This window comes from Aptenodytes patagonicus, chromosome 1 (assembly GCF_965638725.1).
Source record: "Aptenodytes patagonicus chromosome 1, bAptPat1.pri.cur, whole genome shotgun sequence".
Classification (NCBI taxonomy): Eukaryota; Metazoa; Chordata; class Aves; order Sphenisciformes; family Spheniscidae; genus Aptenodytes; species Aptenodytes patagonicus.
Genome location: NC_134949.1, coordinates 55,664,698 through 55,684,372, shown reverse-complemented (window position 1 = coordinate 55,684,372; position 19,675 = coordinate 55,664,698). Strand labels below are relative to the sequence as shown.

Here is a 19,675-nt window from a genome sequence, read left to right as displayed (position 1 = left end):
TGGAGTATGTACATTTTAAAACATGCAAATATGTAAAAATATTGCATACTTTTTCCTCCCTTGGATATCGTAGAGCTACATTATAAAGAGAGATTCCATGGGAAGGAAGGCCAGTGAGGTATATCTGTAAAGGCTGTGTTTTCCCACTGATGAATAGAGAGGTTGTGTCCATAGCCTACTGCTGAATGCGCAAGGAGCCTGACCACGTTCTCACTTCCACCTAGAGAGTGTGGTGTGACTTTGAAGTTAGTGCAGTTAGCCTGATGAGTGAAAGGAGAAAAAGATCTACTATCAGCCCTTAGAAATTACTAGGTAACATAACAAGAGCAGCTGGACACCAGATGAGCTGTAGAGCACTGGGTTGGTATCTCCCACGCAGTGTGCTTCATTCACCAAGCATGCCCACTCTGCAAGGCTGCATGCCTTGAATAGCACTGATGCCAAGGTGATGAACGTACATAGTTCTTAAACTCTGTTTCTTCTACTCGTAGCACAGAGAAGAGGAGAACATCCTCTGAGATAAAGGGTGCACAGCGACTGCTGCAGGCTCCTACGCAGTGCAGACGGATGCATAGTGTAGGAAGGTACACATCCTGCATCCACTGAGCTAATGAAAAGGTCGAGCTTCTTGCACTAGCCACCAGACTTGAAGGAAAGGTTTTTCAGCTCAGTACTTTTCAGGAGGCAGATATTCAGAGGTTTTACATGAAAAGGGGAAGAGGCACTTCTTCCTACTAGCCAAAAAAAGTATCCTGAAGCTATATGACCAGAGCGATGACTTTGTCTCAGCTTCCAGAATTGCTTAGCTGCACCCTGCCAATAAACCTTTCTGTGGCTATTGCCTTCCCACAAGTATTGCTTCTTCTGACCTGCTTAAAGGAAAGATAGTTTTGGTTTGTTTTTTTTTTTTTTTTTAACCCAGATCATCTTGGTGTATATTAATTAGATGACTGCTTGCCTCCATGAAAGATGAGTCCTGAAGGACTGTGCTTTGTCAGGAAGAATAAAGTCTGTTAAAACCATGTCTCCAATGCTTTCACCCACAATTTGAAGGCATGCAAGCTCTCTTCCTCTGGGCTGTGGCCAGGGCTGTGTAGTGAAGCAGCCATTGTAATCCTTGGCTTCTCTTTGAGAGCACTAACCAGAGGCCTAATAGCTCTGAATGCATACGTGGTGATGTAGACACTAATCTTCAGTAGGCTGGACTGCACCATCACCTTATTTCGCAGGGATCATTGTCAGATGCTAATCCATTTCAGGTGCTGCCAGCCTGAGTTGGAGTGGAACTGGCATACTGGAGATGAGGCAATTTGCCTATTTTGAGCCATCCTGCATGTGTGTATATATATATACACCTGCATGCACTGAAGAACCTCGAGGCAGCTGTGTACAAGAAGACAAGAAATAATGAGACAGAGTGATACAAAGTGGAAGGGAAAGACAAAGCATCACAGCCAACGGCTCTTCCCTTGCAGGAGATGCAGTCCTGGACATGGCTTTTTCTTTCCCCTCTGATATTCTTATTTGTTCATCTTTGTCATGGGCCGTGGCCAGGCAATGTTCAGACTGAATAGCTCGTTTCTCTCTGGCTTGCTGTAGCTCCTGCTGATGCTTCCATCTACTTCCCACTCCCCCGTCGTGCTGGAGTGTGTGGTTAAGAAAGAGGACAGACAACGGGAGATGGAGGAAAACAAGATGCATCAGCTTTGCCTTTGAGTCAGTCAAAGAGCTATTTCTATACCTTACATGGTTCACCCTGGCTTTTATTCTCTCAGATGCTTTTGTTACTTTTATTATTAACGGCCAGTAGAGGCAAATTCTTTTGCTGCTCCATCAATCCCTTTCTCTGCTGTGCAATCCTCGACAGAAATCTCAGTGCCTCATTTGTGTGTATGATCTTGAAAAAGATATGGCAGTTCAGTCCCAGACTTGTTTTTTGTTTAAAAAAGTACAAAGCCTAATATAGATAGAAAAATTTGAATTCAAGTACAAAAAGAGCATCTTATTTATTATGCTGCTGCTTTTAAGTTATATCAAGGGCATATTGAATATATAGATGGCACCTTCTATTAATGTGCGGGTAAGTACAGAAAAAACAGTGAATTCAATTATGTGTGCTCTGGCACAAAGTTAAGCTGACTAGAGATGGGCTCATTGACTTTCATAGCCTAAGCAAAAAGAAGTACAGAACTGAACCTCATAGCACCTTTATTGCAAAGTCAGATGGACTGATTCCCTCTCCCAAATCCTCTTCATCAAACCCTGAGGAATGTAAATGTTCATGTGTGTAGATCGTGGAGATGGATATAATGGTCCTTACAGCACCAGTCACTGTAGCAATCATGAATGTGAATTGTTTCTGGAACTGTGGGGAGATTGCAAACTCTAGCCCTGCAAGTCTCCTATGGTCCAGTCTTTTACCAAGAACAACTTCCAGTTCATTGGAGTTCAGAAATGGCTTTTCCTTGAATAGGGGGTTTGACACAATTTCTGCTTCAGTCTCATAGCAGCAAGGGGTATGGCAAATGGCTGTTAATCATCAGGGCAAAGAAAAGGAACTAAAGAGCTATGATCCCAATACAAAATAATAGGAAGCAATAATTCAGCAGGTGTGGATTTGGCAGAACATCCTGCAAATGTTTGGATGGGCATATGTGCATGCAGGGGACTTCATATGTTTGTGTTTTTGTCTGTAAAGCTGTAGGAAACTTCCTATTGAGTTTCTGAGACTTAATAGATGGGAGCTCAAGAAGAATATTTGAGGAGGGAGCTTCTTTCCTTTCTAATATCTGTGTAAATAACTCCATGTGCTTTATTGGTCTCAGTCTCCACAGTGGGGAAGAGGAGAATCAATAATCGTTTAAAACTTTGTGAATCAATTAGATGAGCAAGACAGGCATGACAGCAGCTTCCTGACAGAGGCACTGCTCACTGGTTGATTAGGAAGGAGAGCTGGGTAGAGGGAAGGTAGGCGCTACCATGCTTTCATCCATCCTGGAGCACGAGAGGTAACTAGCTATGGCCAAAGCCAGCTCTGATGGGGATCAGGCCTTCAAGCATGACAAATGAGGCCGCATATTGAAATCCTTATTACGTGTTCCAGCCAAGGACTCTCGTAACACGGTGATACAGTTGCTTTCCAAAGCAGGGGCTGAATCCAGAGTCCAGGTCCAATGGTTCAGGAATCCACCTCCGGTTCTTCTCCTTAGGCTTAGAGAGTCCCCAGCTAGATCTGAAATCAGAAGGAGTGTCACCATGGCAGTGCAGGCCAGGATTTGAACTGGTTCACTCTCCTGACATGGCAGCTCTACTGGACCTGAGCTGGAGTTTGCATACAGTGCTAATGCATGGATGCCTTAGGGCCAGCTCACGATTTCTGTGCCTCCTGTTGCCTGGTGCAGGCATACACATTATGTGCTAATGAAACAGCTGCTTGCCAGCAGCATGTCCAAGCAGAAGTGGACCAGGGTACTGTTTCTTCATTTTACACCTGGGCTCTTTTGTACTATCATGGCAGCATAAGGAAGGTGGAAAAACACCTCTTAAAACGCACCACACGGAGCTGCCTTCTCACCTGGTGCACAGCGAGGGTTCGACATTGCTCCTGTCCCAGCCCATGCTGTAAAACACAGGTTGGAGTGAGCTGGGGTGAGTCAGGTTTGGGAGAGCTCAGGGCAGGGAGGAGGTGTACTCTGAGCAAGCAGCACCTCCTTTCCAAAGTGATAGGATCTGATTTGGAGGGTGCAGTGAAGGGTAGCGTGGATCCTCAGTCTCAGAAAGCTGTGAGTATGAAATGGCTGAATGCTTACTCCCAAGCTCAGGAGGAGAAATGGTAGGATCACTTCTTTCTGAATTTTGGGTCCACCTCACGGCAGGAAGCCAGTGACCTGGGCTAACCAAATAAACCTGGCTGTATTTGTGGGACTGAATCCCCAGGTAAGAGCGGTGCGTGAACGCAGGGAAGCAAAGACAGCAGCACATATGCTCCACACCTTCCCTTCACACCACAGAGCAAAACAGTGCCAAGGAGGCAGTCAGAAACCAGCCCTGGAGAAGGAGGCCTGGGTGGGCAGGGTGAGGGAAATCTTGACTTGACTCCTGCCTGCCCCTAGTTATCTGGCACAAGAGGTCCAGGCAGGTGGTCCGTCAGCCCTCCCTCCTCTTCTCCAGCATCTCTGCAGTCCCAGCAGGCTGCCGGGGGATGAGTCCCTCTTTGGGGTGAAGGTAGCGATGCCCAGCCCCGACACCGGCGGGCCGTGCCGTACCCTGTGCGGCGCTGCGGGGAGTGATGGGATGCGGGGAGCGATGCGGAGCCGTCCCTGCTGGCTGCCAGCACCGGCTGTAAGGAGCTTACGGCCAGGGCTGTATTACGTGTGCGTGGTTGCCAGGGAAACTCCGCTGCTGAACTGGGACCAAAGCGGTGGGGGCCTGACCTTTTCTTTTCGTACTCAGAGCATCAATTATGACCCTCTTAGAGAAGAGGCAGCCAGGTACAGGGCAGTGGGAAATGTGGAGCCTCTGTAATCTAGTCAGATCTCAGCTCTTGGTTTTGTCCCCTTGCTAGAGAGTTCTCCCATTTTAAGTGGGTTTTTTCTGTGGGTTATTTTAGTTTTTTTTCGAGTAAGAGCGTTGCCTATTTACTGCTGGGAAACTGGATGAGGCTGAAGCCTTTTACTGCTCCTTGCCTTAAGGAAAGTGGACACATCTACACAGGCTTTGCCTTCAGCTGCTTGCTCACTTGCACTCTGAGGTAAGGCAGCTCTGATCCAAAGGGTATGTAAGCTATATCAATGCGTTGAAAATGATCTAAACTCGTTAATAAGGCCAGCCTCTAAGAAAAGACTAAGTCCTGGCACAACATTACCTTAAGTTGGCTACTTTGCTTTGGCTGTGGTCTGGCCAGCTCAGAGCATGGGCACAGCCAACTTCACTCTGTCCATAAAGGCTGAGTAGACTTTGGCATCACCAGGACTGCAGGTGCCACGTGTTAGGACGTAGAGGAACTAACAGCCTTGCCCGCAGAAGGTTAATGCTTAAATAAGCAATGCAGAATTTGAGCGAAAGGGGGTATCACTACTTCATGAGACAGAAGGGGAATAGAGGCCCTCACAGACACACTCTTGCCTGTCCACAGCTGGGCCACAGTGAGGGGAGATCTTCAGGTCCTGAGAGGCTCAGAGGGCATTGGATGCAATGCTGAACTTCCAGGGCTTGTCTAAATAGACTCTGTGAACCTTTGGAGGTTCAGCTCATAATAAGGTTTGCTCATAATAAGAGACCAAAGGCATACTTGATGAAATGGAAGAGCAGTTAATTTAGAATTGATAAAAAGAAATAGTATTTCACCCTGGATAGTTGATTTGAGAAATTTATTCAATGACATCTTGCCAAATACTGTGACTGGACTTTTTTAAAGAGTGCCGGATAGTTTTATGGCTGCTGTTGATTAATATGGCTATACCAATGACATCCCATTCAGCTTACAGTCAAAATTCAGTCCCTAGTCTGGAGGGTAAGAGAGCCAGAAAAGAATCCCCAGGCAAACACCATGATGTAATTGGATGGATGAGTAATGGAGCAGTCTGACTTTCCTCTAACTGTTTTGGGCTGTCAATGTCAGGATATTAAGCCATCCTAGTGGGCTTGTCTGAGCTGGGACAGGGGAGCTAGGCCTGGGCTGTCCAGATTGCCAGCATGGTATAACATGGCACCTGGTGGGCAGAATCTACCCAGAGTGACCAGTGGTTTAATCCATCCATGTAACCTTATCAAACAAGGAAACACAGGCATACGGAGGTGAAAATGGAAATGCAACAAGCCTGGTGTGAAAACTGTTTATCCTGGCAGCTTGCTAACTGCTATTTCCCCTCTGTGGAAAAGTGCTGGCATCCATATGTGATGCTCTGAGAAGCTGGTATTGCATACCATCACATACTAGCCTGCTCTGACCAGTGATTGTGTATAAAATTCATAAATGGTGCACCCTCTCCTTAGCTGAACAACTTTTGGGGTTTTTCTCTGAATTGTATACGTCAGACAATGGCCCTGGTGTGTTTGACTCTTTTTCATCTTTTTTATTAACTGCATGTGCTATGGAGTGAAACAATCCCAAGATCAAGATTACAGAATCTAGGGTATATTGCGTTTCCTCTGTTGCAAAATGCTTAGAATGAATGACTTCTGTAGACCCTTAAGTGGAAAGTGGAAATCACTTAGCTGTTTTCAGCCTTTGAGTCATCTTTAATCAGAGACCTTTTTATTGCAGCTCTCAGGAACTCCTTGGTGCTGGAGCACTTGCACAGTTGCCCCTGGGCTAGGGCTCTGCAGCAGATCTGTTTCCACTGCTACAGAGAGATGAATGTCCAAGCCATGACTGGGATCTGTGTACATGATGATACTTATGTGTATAGTTAATGTCATTATACATGTGAATGTTGGTACATTTGTTACCGTTTACCAGGGTAACAAAGCCGAGCTACACTAGCAACTCTAGATTCCTTATCACAATTATTCTCAGTAGTCACTAGGGATTGTGGCTTCCAGAGAAGACTTAGAGAGTCAACAGCCATTCTCCTATTTGCCACAGACCTTCTTTCCTGGCCACTTGTATGCCCTGCCTAGCAGGGACCAGAAGGACAGCAACACGCTCTCCTGTAAGAGAGGACTCTTACAGCCCTGCCCTAATTTGTCACAGTATATCCTGCCTGCCTTTCCATCAGTGGGGACACCAAACCAGGTTCTCTCCCTTTCACTCATCCACCAATTTCTGTAATCACTTCTCTGTAACCATCACCTCTGAGCTATGTATCCTTCTGTCAAATACAGCCAGTGCGTTCAGTAGTTATTATGAGAACAAGGGACGGAACTGATAAATTACATGGTTATGTAAACCACATTTCTGCATCTAATGAATTTGAACTTCCCACTGACGGCACGTTCCCAGAGCAACTCTCAGGATTTTCACCAAGAAAGATCTACTCATCAGTGAATCAGAGCACTGGGAAAGGATTGCAGGAGGTCATCTGCTCCATCTGCTGTGCAAGCCAAAATCAGCAATAACCCAGGGAACCTGTTCCAGTAAGACAAGAAAGTTTTGAAATCCTACTAAATAGTATCAACTAGGCAGAGAGTCATTAAGAAATGACACAGTCCAACATGCTCCAACCTTACTTCAAGTAGGTTTTGCTGTGAATATGTGTATTTGTGGAAATGTGAGCATGTATGTTTGTGAGAGATGCAGAGATGCTGTTCTAGATGCCAGTCCCACGACAGGGACGTTGTGCTAGGGCTGTAGTGTCACCATGTTCTCATAGTCCCTACTGCAAGCACTCAAGGAAAGGACTCGTACAGGATGATGCAGCATGTAATATTAAAACCAGAGTTTTCTTGTATTGAGTCGTTGAAAACTAAATAAAAAAATTAAATGTGGGGAGAAAAAACAAACAGGTGGAAGATCCTGACTGCAGGCTAGCCTGAGGCAGTGATGCATTTGTGGTAAGAATAAACAGGAGTAAATGAACACTTAAGCAACAAAGATCCTGATTTCCTGTCAGATCTGTTATAACAAACGGGACTCAGAAATATAGAAAATTTAATTATAAGACTTTGAACTGTTGTGGCATTTTCCATCACGAACAATAAAACTCCCAGTGAATCAGGTATCCCACCAGGACTGTGACAAATAGGTACACAATGGTGTCTCAATTTTGAAGAAAAGAAATGCATAGGTAGGGAAATTAAGGTCTGTGTTTTCCCAGAAGTTATTTGGTGCTTGCTCACTCCTTTTTGCCTCCACAAAATGTGTGGTAGGCAGGGCTGAAGTCTAAACAAGAGGCAGCCCAGTGTGATTTGTCTGTAGGTCACAGAGGAATTTTGCAAATCAAGACTGTACTGAAGACACACGAACAGCTTTTCTTCTAAATCAAGAAAATGAGAAGAGGGCTTTGGAAAGTGATAGTGGCTTGAGTCGTTAGGATCTTAGAGGATCCCCTTTGCAAACTGGAAAGAAAGGGAAGGGCAGACCCCAGTTGTTAAATTATGGCTGCACATGAAGCTTAATGCAGCAGCAAATGGGGTTAGATATACTGATGTTCCCAAAAGCCTAATAAAAAGGGGCTACTCCCAGAGCAGCACAAATTGTATTTCTCCTGCACCTGTGCAGAGATAGCAACCTAGGGTATTTTGCAAAAACATGGTTTATTTCTCCAAATCTGAGAAGTAAACATATGCTCTTGACTTGTTCCTCACTCAAATTCCTTGTGCATAACTTGACACATCTGGTCCTTGTGGGGTCTGGCACTTGGACTGGAGCTAAAGGAACTTGCTACCAGTAGCAAAAATCTGTTCAGGGCCCAGCAACGGGAGGATGGTGCACAGAACCAGATTGCATTCAGGTAGGTTGCATGGAGGAAATATAACCTACTGATCTCACTTTTCAAGTCAGCAGTTATACTATGGCTCAGTGGAAGGCTCTCTAGTTCTTCAAGATGACTGGCCCACTGCAACCATTTTTGGGGATCGTGCGTTCCTCTGCTTTAGGTATGTTCTCGAGTCTGCCCCATGCTGAGAAGCAGTTTTGCTCTGGATAGTAAGATGTTGTTTGTAAGGCAATAATTGTTTTTGGTTGCCTGGGGAATGCAGAGAGGCTGTTAGGAAGGAACTTGTGAGAAAAGCACCCCAGGGACCTCTCCTGCCACATCTGAGTTAAATGGTTTGTTAAATGGCAGTGATTGGTTTCAACTGGTGCAGCTGCAGGAGGGCTCCTCAGGGAGTCACCTGCAGCCTTGCCAAGGGCCTGCATCCTGGGTGGGGGGGCTCAGACATGGCCTTCATGCAGTATCTGCATGGGCCTGCCCTTGAGGGACAGAAGGCACTGGGCAATTTAGAATTGGTGGCAATGACACTTGGTCGCTCTCTAAACCTTGTGCCACCTCCGCAAACGCCCTTCCATCCACCTAGGAACTTGCCAGCCACAGTCTCCAAGAGGAGGCTTCATGGTGAGTGCTTTTGCACCTTCACCATGTGCAATCCATCCTCCTTATCTGAGGGGTTAAATGTGCAGGAGGGGGAGGCAATGCTTGTCCCAGCAGCCATAAACTCAGAGCAGATTTTCTGTGGGAAGCCATCTGTCAGCTGGGGAGTGGTGCTGTGTCAATTGATCAGCTCCACCTCCAGCTCAGCTCTGCAAACTACAGATCCCTGACCTTGCAGGGTGACAGCGGGGGAGTACTAGGATCTCTGGAGGCATTGAGATCCTGTAATGGAGCCTCTACTCTTTCAGACTGGGTGAGGGACACCCTGCAGCATCTTGTTGTCTCTTGCAGCAGTTAGCTATGGGGATCCTGGGCTTGCAGGTGAAAGGGCTGCAGGAGAAAGACAAGCTTTTGTATTGTATTTCACGTGGATGATGTACAATGTAAGGGACTTCTACTTTGAACCCAACTTATCCCTATCCCAAACTTAAATCTGTCTCCCAGTGGCAATGCTGAACCATGTTTCTGCTGTTCCAAGGTGAAAAAGGGAGGTGGAGAGTGTGAAATTTCTACAGGAGAAAAATAGGAGCTTGTAGTGTTCTGTAAAAACCTTTAATGTCCAGAGGGGTAAAATATTCCTTTTTGGTTTTAGACTGTAATAAAGCAATAATGATTCTGTGGGGTATATGTGTGTAAAAATGGTAAAACCTCCTTAGATCTGCCTCTAGTTTAAAAGCTTTCACTGCAACACCACAGTGAGGTCAAATTCCTGCTCTGATAGCCCTGTGGTTCTCTGTCAGTTCATCTCCTTCTCTTTCTCCCTGACTTACCATCAGGTGTGTTCAAAAATACGGAGAGGAAGGAAATTGTGGCTCTCAGGCCTTTTTCTTAGTTTGCTTTTTGTCCCCCAAAAGGCACTTACTGAGATTCCTGTCCAGCTCTATCAGCAATTCTCCTGATTTATTATGAGAGGGACACTTTCTTCTACACTGTTGTCTGTTCTTCCTTCCTCACCCCTCTCTTTTTTGAGTGCTGAGTTGGTTAGGGAATGAAGAAAATTTGGCTAGCCCAAGTATTGGGGTGGTCAAATGCCAAGAGACATCTTGGCAAGCCAAAAGCTGGACTAGCTTGCACCTCCTTAATGCTCTCATTTTGAATAGAAGTTGCCTCTTCTTGCTGCTTCTATAATAAAAATGCAAGCAGTTGCTCAAGAGCAATTATTACATGCATAGCCAAGTGGTCTGTGCTGTTTGATTTAAGGAGGGGTGCTTACATTTCTCGGTGGAGAGGAATTGTTTAGCTGGGTTGCGGTAAAGCTATCTATTTGGTTTGTTGATTTTTGATGTTCTGATACACTCTGGTTAGTGAGGAGCCCCGAATTTTCTCCCTGAGTCTTTGGGGTTGAATTCCCTTCAACAGTTGGGCTGTGCACCGGTGTGGAACGAACTGTCAGTGGGCACTTTAGCTGGAGCATCTGACCCTATTTAAAGTCACGGGAGGGCAGTACCTCTCTGACCTCGCTATCATGCCTACTAACTCCTGCATGTGTGTGTGTATGCAGCCTTGAAATACTAGTGGATTTACCATCTCCCATCCCCTACTTGTCACTGACAGGTGAGGAAAGCACCCAGTATTTTTTCAGACAAGACTTCAAGACACTGTGTGTCAAATGTTCTCATAATTCAATAGCCAGGTCCTTCAGATCTTAGACTATCTGCTAGAAACTGTGGAAATTCACAGTCAATTCAGAGGTTCTTATGCATAAGTATAGAAAAGCTTTTGTTGAAGTTAATATAAAAATAAATACTAGTAATCAATGTAGCTGTCTTGCCTTTTCATGTTACAATAAGGCTGAGTCTTCGCACTCTAGCATTCAATTTGCTACAAGTGGCTTTCAAAGGCACAGTGCAATAAAGGGTATTGGAGATGCTTGTTCAGGCTTTCTTCAAACTCTGGCAGATGCTGTGGCAATAGTTTAATCTTTCCTCTGGCTTTCCTGATTTTCTCCGTAAGCTTCAAAGATAAAAAGTATCTTTTTATTGGAAGAGTAAGTTATTTTCCTGAGCACAGTTCTGGGAGAAGAGGGTGAATTCCAGTGATAGAAAGTATGAGCTATTTGCCACAGATTGAGAGGCTCAGTTGCTGCTCCTGTGTTTTTTGTCTCCAATTTGTTGCTGTCTTCTTTTCCTTTTTCTTTTTGTGTGCATTTATTTTTCCAGTGAGCAAAGAGCAGCCCTAAGAGTACTTTCATAAGTGGGTGGTGAGCTGTGTGGAGGAAGTGAACAGAGTTTAATCACCAAACCTCATAGAAGAGGCATGGGGATCTGGGAGCAAGGACTCTTTTGTATAGGATGTGACCCATAGGGAGTTCAGAAAAGAGAAACAAACAGCTTAAGGCTGGATGCAGGATCAGAGCTTTTTTTTCTGGAGTTGCTGAGCTATGGCATATTTTGCCAATAGAGAAAATGGCTATAGGTAGTCAAAACCATGACTAAAGAAGGGATGGATGGATGGATGGATGGATGGATGGATGGATGATTAACTGGCATCTCTGCTGAAAAACAGCTTTGCCTGCCAGGCTGTAGGAGAATGAATTTGGTAGAGAGCTGTTCTAAATGTGAATATCTTGAGGTAATGTCTTGAGGCATTTGCACAGTGAGTTTCCCCAGGTCTAAAACTCCTGACTACCTCCTTTTGGATCTCTGGTTCAGCTCTTCTGGCTTATTGAAAGAAGGTGGGGCTGCTATCTCAGTCCTAAAATTGGTGATTGGATTTGGAGAACTTTCTTATTGTAATGGGAATCTCTGCAGAGAGATATCATTTAATTCTGCCTTTTTTTTGTTTGTTTGTTTGTGATCTAATCCTACTCTGCAGAAGTCACTGGGAGTTTGCAGTTGATTTTAAAAGACAGAAGATCAATCCATAAGAGAGCATATTGGCAAATGCTTTTTCCATTCCTTTCTATCATGAATTGGGCAAAAGCAGGGATTTGGATTTTACTGGATCTGTCACAAACTGAAAGCCTGGTATCTTGTGAAATCCCAGGACGAAAAAGGCTTACACTATGCCATTGGAGAGCTGAGATCTATACAAAACTCCCTTGGAGTCTTGGAGGTTATAAAATGGTACAAGTTCTGATTCTTGCAAAGATGAACTTGGTATGGTAGAAGGATATGAAAGCAATACCAAAAGAAATATTGAGCTGACATTTCTCTAAAACATGGTATAAACAAAACCCATGATAGTTTAGAATTTTATTTTTTCCACTTTAATATGTTTTATGTTGTTCTGAGACTGAGCCTTCACAGTTGTAGCACTCTGTGCTACTGCTTGCTTTGAGAGGAGCTTGCAGTGGAGGTTCTCAGAGCTATTTGTGTCCAACGGTTTTGCCTACTCTAGTTGTACTTCAGTCTGGATACTCAAGCTAGAGTGACTGTCCCAAACTAAATCAGTATCAAAGCTGCTGTGTATCCTGTTTATACTACATATAAGGTTATTATAATCCCGGGATTAAAGCTTTTAATTTCTACAGCCATGGAATATTTTGTACATATTTGCTTTTTCTGTCCTCACTTGTGTACCACTTGTTCCCTGTCTGTTAGAATCATGCCTAACATTTGAAACCTTTAAGTAATTTCGGCAACCTGCCTTTAAAAATAAAGTAAGGACAGCTGGTCATAAAAAGGCTTTTACTTCCTTCCCACTTGCTTCACTTAAATTTTAAATTTTTAAAAGTTAAAAATCCTTAAGCTCTGACCAAGACATGAAGTGTAAGATTCTGACTGTGTGCCTCCCCGTCCATGCTCAATGGGTTGACTAGGAATGCTGTTTATTTCCTTTGACCTATTCTTATTTTCTTTTTCTCTCTCTTCCTCTCTTTGACTTCCTATTCTAGGATGAGTCATCCATGTTCTTCCAGTTTGGCCCATCAATAGAACAGCAAGCCTCTGTCATGCTCAACATCATGGAAGAATATGACTGGTACATCTTCTCCATTGTCACTACTTACTTCCCTGGTTACCAGGACTTTGTGAACAAGATCCGCAGTACCATTGAGCACAGCTTTGTGGGTTGGGAACTGGAGGAGGTCCTCCTGTTGGACATGTCCCTGGACGATGGGGACTCAAAGATCCAGAACCAGCTCAAGAAGCTCCAAAGCCCTGTTATCCTCCTCTACTGCACAAAGGAAGAGGCCACCTACATTTTTGAGGTGGCCAACTCTGTGGGTCTGACAGGCTATGGTTACACGTGGATTGTGCCCAGCCTGGTGGCAGGGGATACAGACACAGTGCCATCCGAGTTCCCCACCGGGCTCATCTCTGTCTCATATGATGAATGGGACTACGGTCTTCCTGCCAGAGTGAGGGATGGAATAGCCATAATCACTACGGCTGCTTCTGATATGCTGTCTGAACACAGCTTCATCCCTGAGCCCAAGAGCAGCTGTTACAACACCCAGGAGAAAAGGATTTACCAGTCCAACATGCTCAACAGGTAAGGGAAGGGGCTGAGCCAGCCTTACAAAAGAGGGGTCAGAGAGAACCTCTGAGACCAGAATAATTCTGCTAGGGCACATGGTGCTTCCGGGCAGCAGGCGGTGTTGGCTAGAACCCGGGCAAAGTGAAGCGTGCTGATGGTGGGACCTGCGTTGCTGTGTGTCATGAGTGTCACTACTGTCACCCCCTTAGAAAGCCTCCATACAACACAGGGGGCAAGCCAGCATGAGGAAAAGGAACAATGAAGGCATAGTGCAAAAATTTGAGCATGCCCCTTGATGCACACTATTTTGCTTTTATAACAGTGCTGAACTTCTTGGAGTGTCTTTGCATGAATGGGTCTGTAACTCTCAGGTGGGTTCTTGCTGCAAGCAGTGGGGATGTTTGTATTGAAATCTAGAAGGCTCCAGGTTCTGTTCCAGGAACCAGCAGTATGTGAACGGGTGTCCTTTATAGGTGATGGTTGTGTAACCCACCTGGAATAGTTTCATGGCACCTGTTGTGTGAGGACCAAGTATCCTTCTGCTGTCCGTTAGCCCTGAATTACAGGAGAGAATGAAGTGCAGTGAGATCTGGAGATCTAGAGCTGCAAAAAGAGTTAGAGTCAACAACTCTGCTCAGCTCCTGCTTTATACTGGAAGCCTTTAAAGCCCTTGGGTGTCTTAAAGGTCCAGTTTACCTCAAAGAGGAGGACTTGTGCTATCACCCTGCTCATTGGCACCTTGTTGGCCATTGTCTGCTGGGTGTTTTGGGTCCCATTCTCTCTTGTGCACATTATGCAGAGAGCCTAGGCACCTCCATCAGAATGGCAAGTTTTTCTAGATGGAAAAAGGCATTTAAAAATAGGGAAAACCTATTTGAGTAAACATCTTCTTTTGATCCAGATTCAGATTTTCTTAAGAAACAGTGCTAAGATGCCTGTTTAAGGTCATAGAGGAAGCCTGTGGTGGAACAACCTCTAGAACAGCACTCTGATTCCTAGATCTCCCTTTTTGTCCCAGCTGGAGTTTCAGTGTGTCTCTAAGCAACCCAGATAATTAGACACAGGAATAGCTGGGGGAGGTGGTATCTGCAATTAGCCAGATGCCCCCTGACCTGCTCAGCTGTCATTCTCCAATGTTTTACATATAAAATCCTTGGACAGGTTGGTCCCTTTGTGGTAGGACAAGGGGAATCCAGGCAGTAGCCATCAGGAGGGGTGGCCACACAGAGCTCAACATCTTTGTTCATTTGTCATGATGAATCATGGAACAGTGTAAATGTGAGGGATTGGTTTGCATGCTGTGACCCCTCACTGTCAACTGTACTAGGCAGATAGAGGGACTGGTGGACAAGAAAGCAGATTTTGCTTTGCCTGAAAGTCGGGCACTGAAAGAAAAGTCTATTCTTTGACCCATTATATTGTCCATAATGCTATCTGCTATTTGTTCTTTGTCTCTATGATCCATTGACTTATTACCAGGTCTTATTGCCTTTACTTCATCTTCCTCATACTGGCTTTTTGGTGTCTGCAAGCCTTGGAACCACCAAAGGTGCCCAAAGCTTTTATCAGTTTCCTTCCTAGCTAGACTTAGGGGTAAGGAGTGTTTTCTGCTGCTCTTTTGAGTCATCCTTGGAATGCTTAAGTGGGGAAAAGATATTTGATATATACAAAGTTATCAGAAGTAGCACCAAGGCAGGCTGCTGTTCTACCTTTCCAAATGAACAGGGATTTTGGGGGGGGAGCTGTATTGTGTCTTTTCAGCAGTTATCTAGAAAACAAAACATTGTCCCCTGCTATGTGATGTAGTGTTCTGCACAGACCTTCTGCTAATTAGTTCTGTTGACACTGTATTAGCCTGTGCATAACATCATACCCATATAGCTACGCTGCTTTGAGGACCTGACGTAATCTCTCTGCATAGCACTTCTTTGCATTGTATAGAAGTTGCCAGGTCAGAGACTCTTGAGTTTCTAGATATGACAGTACTGTTGTGCAGTGTAGATACGCCCTGAAGCCTGGGCACCCCACATGGAAGCAGTTCTTGTCACTTCACTTTTGAAGATATTAGCTTTCTTTTCACCTTCATGGCCCAAATCATGCTGTTCCTTCTCCCTTGTCTGCTTTGGGTACAGTATTCACAGGAATGACTGCAGATACATGTAGATATACCCAGCTTAGTTTGGGTACCAACATCAGTCTCGCTGAGAAGCAGAGTCAATTAGTCCATGCCAAGCTCCGTTCTGCCACTGCCTAGATTGCTGCAGGCACCTGAGCTAGCTCAGAAATAATTACACTGTGTTGCACTTGCTTCTGCGACCGCAAGCACAAGTATTCACTTTGCCTCACACAGCGCTGGCCTGTGCTCTGCCAGTCTGGGGTTCTGACCCCCCCAAATGTTTCCATCCTGTCTGTACTTCTGAGTGAGGTGGTTAAAAAGTGAGACTTCAGTGAGTTGGGTGCTTGGTTTTCTGTTTAAGTGAAACTACTTTTGGGCACCTTTTGATGTATAAAAGCTAGTGGTGTCCAAAATAAGCCATTGCTTTTACAAATCCAAAGTTTCAATAGAAATGTGATAGCTTCAAGCTCAGCCTCACAGCCTGGAGTCTGGGCAGGAGGAAAGGTAGAGGAGAGGGAGAAGAAGTGGAAAGAAGCAGACATGAAGATATGAGTTCACTTCAGTGAACCAAAGCCCACAGAGATTAATGGCTGTAATCTGTGTTCATACCTTCAAGTCCCATTGAACTCTCTGGAATTTACTATGTGTTAAACTTTAAACCTCTCCTGATATACTTTGTCCATCTGAGGTCTTTAAATCTCTCCTGAAATGCTTTGTCTATCTGGGGTATTACAGATTCTGCGGACCTGGCTGCTTCATACCTTCCCTAACCCCTTCCACCTACTAAGATCCCACAGCACTTGTGCATTGTGCACAGCAGGCAGGAGCAATACCTGCAAGTCTGGGACACGGTCTGGCTCTCTTTGGACTGGACTGAAGGTTCTGGAAAACTAATTTTAGTCCTGCCCCAGACCTGGCAATACTATATTCAGCCATCTGTAAGTTACAGTTCCCCCTCCGCATGCCTACATAGAATAGAGAAGTGTATGTATGTGGGCTTGATGTCTGGGGAGACTGCAAAGTGTGTGTGACCTCAGATAATACATCACCATGTAGATGGTGTTTCAGAAACTCTTGAAGCTAATCCAAAGTGGTCCAATTTGCTTCAAATCCATAGCTGGGAGGCAGTGCGATAAAGGAATTTTCCCATTTTATTCTTCGGAGAGTGACACATCCAACTAAAAAATGTGTAATTTAGTTCAGCTGGGGCACATTATACACTAAGACTGTGAATTAGTCATTTCCCAAGATCTGCCTTTGAACTCTGACCATTTCTTACTTTTTTTTTTCCTTTCTGAAAGTGCAGTAGTTCTGAATCAAATGTTCTTGCTCAGTGTGGTCTCGGTGGTTGATCTGGGTATATAAGGGAGTAAGGAGGAAATGAACTGAATGTTGCTCAGTTTTAGAAAGAAAGCTCAGTTTCTGTATGTCTTTTCCCCTTCTTACGTTGACACTCTTGTTCATTTTTGCAAGTGCTTGTGCAAACAAAGTTTTGTTTGAAGTATGGCTGCAAGCACAAAAAGAAACAAGATGGACTGTTATCTAAATGCCATTTCTTGCCAATGTAGGTGTTTGGTCTGCATCTTCTTGTATTAATAATGGTCTCATAGCAACTGTTTCTTGTCTGTCTTGAAACTGATTCTCCTTTATGTTATGCTGGAACTGCAGAAGTATGATCATGACCATTGAACATTGCAGATTTTGTCCTAGAAATGAGCCCTCTGGTGAGGTAACTCCACTAACTAGTAGGAAAATGATACTTTAAGAAAGGTTTGTTCTACAAGAATTGTTAGTTTTCTTTTTGAATGATTCTTGAGGAAGTTTTCCTCTATTGATGGATTTATCTCAATTTATGCTGATAATAGGCTTAGGTGATCATTTGGAGTCCAAATATCCAAATGCTGTTTTTCAGCTCAATTACATTCTTTAATTCTTTGTTTTGTTTGTAATAATTACCTGTTCATTTATTCCTTCATTGTCCCAGAAAGAAATCTGGTTGCAATATTCCAGTCTACCAAGTTTATAGTTATCTCAATGGCCGGTTTTCTCCTGGGCATCCAGCAAACCACTGTGCTCTCTGCTCCCTTCTACTGGATGAGAAGATTACAGAGGTTGGGAAGGATTTTCTAACAGGGTTTTCCTCTGGAGAGATGCTCAGATGTGGGGTTCTTCCCTCCTGGCCCTTCCAAGGATAGTTGCTAACCTTCTAGGCATTCTGCAAAGCTCATCTATTCTCCCTTCACCGTGGCTGCTGAGGAGGGAGTGGGCAGAGGTGGATGTGTTTATAGACAGCCTTCTGCTTATTTCGTTATTTTAATTGATGGGACAGATTTCCTTGAGCTCAGGATTGGTGCTTCTCATTACATTTTAGAAATGGGAAGAAATAACTAAATGACAGGAGCATTCTTGGGAGTGGAATTCAGGGATGAGTCATGAGAAAAGAATATGATTTCTGGCACATATTTGAGGAATAGAAGCTCAGCTGTTTTGTATGGATATTCACAGTCGTTGGGCTACATAAGCTGTGTTTTTATTATAGCCTTCAATGAGACCTGGGTTATTCCAACTGGTTGTCATGGCTGCTTGTGAATGCTGGGCCATAACTACTAGTTTGTTGTTGTAGGGTTACTAATGAGTTCTCCACTGATTGGCTTTAATAGTCTCTCATTTAACACCAGGCTGCACACACCAGATTTCATTTTAATAAAAAGTGCAGTGAAGCATTTGCTTTGGAATGAAAATACAAATGTGGAATTATACTGCCTTTGCAAAGAAATACATTAAGAGGGGAACAAAGGCAGGTTCAATTCTGCACTTCGGATTCCTCAAATATGAAAACAGCTGGCAAACTAGCTCGGTTCATTATTTGGACATGATACTTCCACTTTGAGGGAAATACTAACTTTCATCTGGAGATTTCCATGCCAATCAGTTAAGAAATGCAAAAGAGCCCTTGATGAATGGTTGGAAACTGTTTTCCCTGGAACACCCAGGGCAAGCTGTGTTCTCACATGGCCACCACATTCCCCTAGTGGAAACTAGGAATTGCTGGGGCTTAGACAGCTGAACAGGGAGTCAGTGAGCAGAGAAAGTACTTGCAATAGGATTGTACAAATATATTGGTTCCCTGGAGACTCAAGGTCATAGGGGCTATACGTATCCCTGGAAAGGTGCAGTGCCCTTTCAGTGTGTTGTGCCACCCTGATACCTGGGAGCAGCACCATGCCCATAGCATCCTGGACCTACTTTCCCCAGGTCAGTGCCAAGAACACTGCCCAGGCAACACCTCCCCTTGTTTTCCGGGCCTCTCCCAAACCACCCTCCTGCCCTTTCCTCTCCAGTCACGGCAGCTATCGCCTGCCACGTTGGACACAGGGATCATCATATGTCATTTGCAGGTACTACCATGGAGCCACTCTGTGTTGTCTCCCATCCAAGTGAGCCACACACCTTCACATAGCGCAGCAAGGGAGTTGAGAGCAGGAATGGAGAAAGGACCATTTGTGTTGCCCTTTCTCCATTGGTAGGACTGTGGAGTTAACCTCGTGCTAAGAGACAGGAGCACTGGCCGGCACTGAGGTCTCACTGGCTTCGGTGGGGCCACATCTACCTGCTTGGCAGCTGGCTGGGGAGCCCTGCTCCAGCCCTTAAAACCAGCACTGCTCCAGCGGTGGGAGGCACGGTGCTGGGACTTGCTTCTTAACTCCAGGGAGGAGGGGAGAGAAGGTATAAATGGCATGTTCCCACAGATGCAGAAATTGCCCTTTTCGGAAACTTGGAGGGTGAGTGAGCATATGTAACTTTTGACCTTTCGGAGCCTTTAAGCCAATGTCTTGTTAGCAGCTCATTATGTTCCTGCTGGTTGGTGTGTCCGGCTGCCGTCGGGCTGGTGCTAGCTGGCAGCACGTGGCATGAGTGCTGCTGATGGATTAGAGATCCCTGCTGCTGAAATCTGCTTGCTCCTGTCACCGCTCCAGCAGCAGCTGGAGGCTGGGACTGACCCGCGCCTCCCGCCTCTGTCGGGGTCTCTTTGCCTCCCCGCATCCCTTGTTGTACCTCACCTCACTCTCTGCTGCTTGCATACTGCCATCACTTTCTTTTTTTCCCC

General features: G+C 44.9%; 1 protein-coding gene across 2 annotated transcripts in view; it reads left to right on the top strand.

Annotated features, from left to right (window-relative positions):
* GRIN2B (glutamate ionotropic receptor NMDA type subunit 2B) overlaps positions 1-19,675 on the top strand; it is a 205,759-nt gene that overhangs the window by 74,534 nt on the left and 111,550 nt on the right. For both annotated transcript variants that reach the window (XM_076336352.1, XM_076336362.1), the window contains one exon: positions 12,868-13,466. In XM_076336352.1, the coding sequence (XP_076192467.1) occupies positions 12,868-13,466 (599 nt within the window). The remainder of the gene's footprint in view (positions 1-12,867; positions 13,467-19,675) is intronic.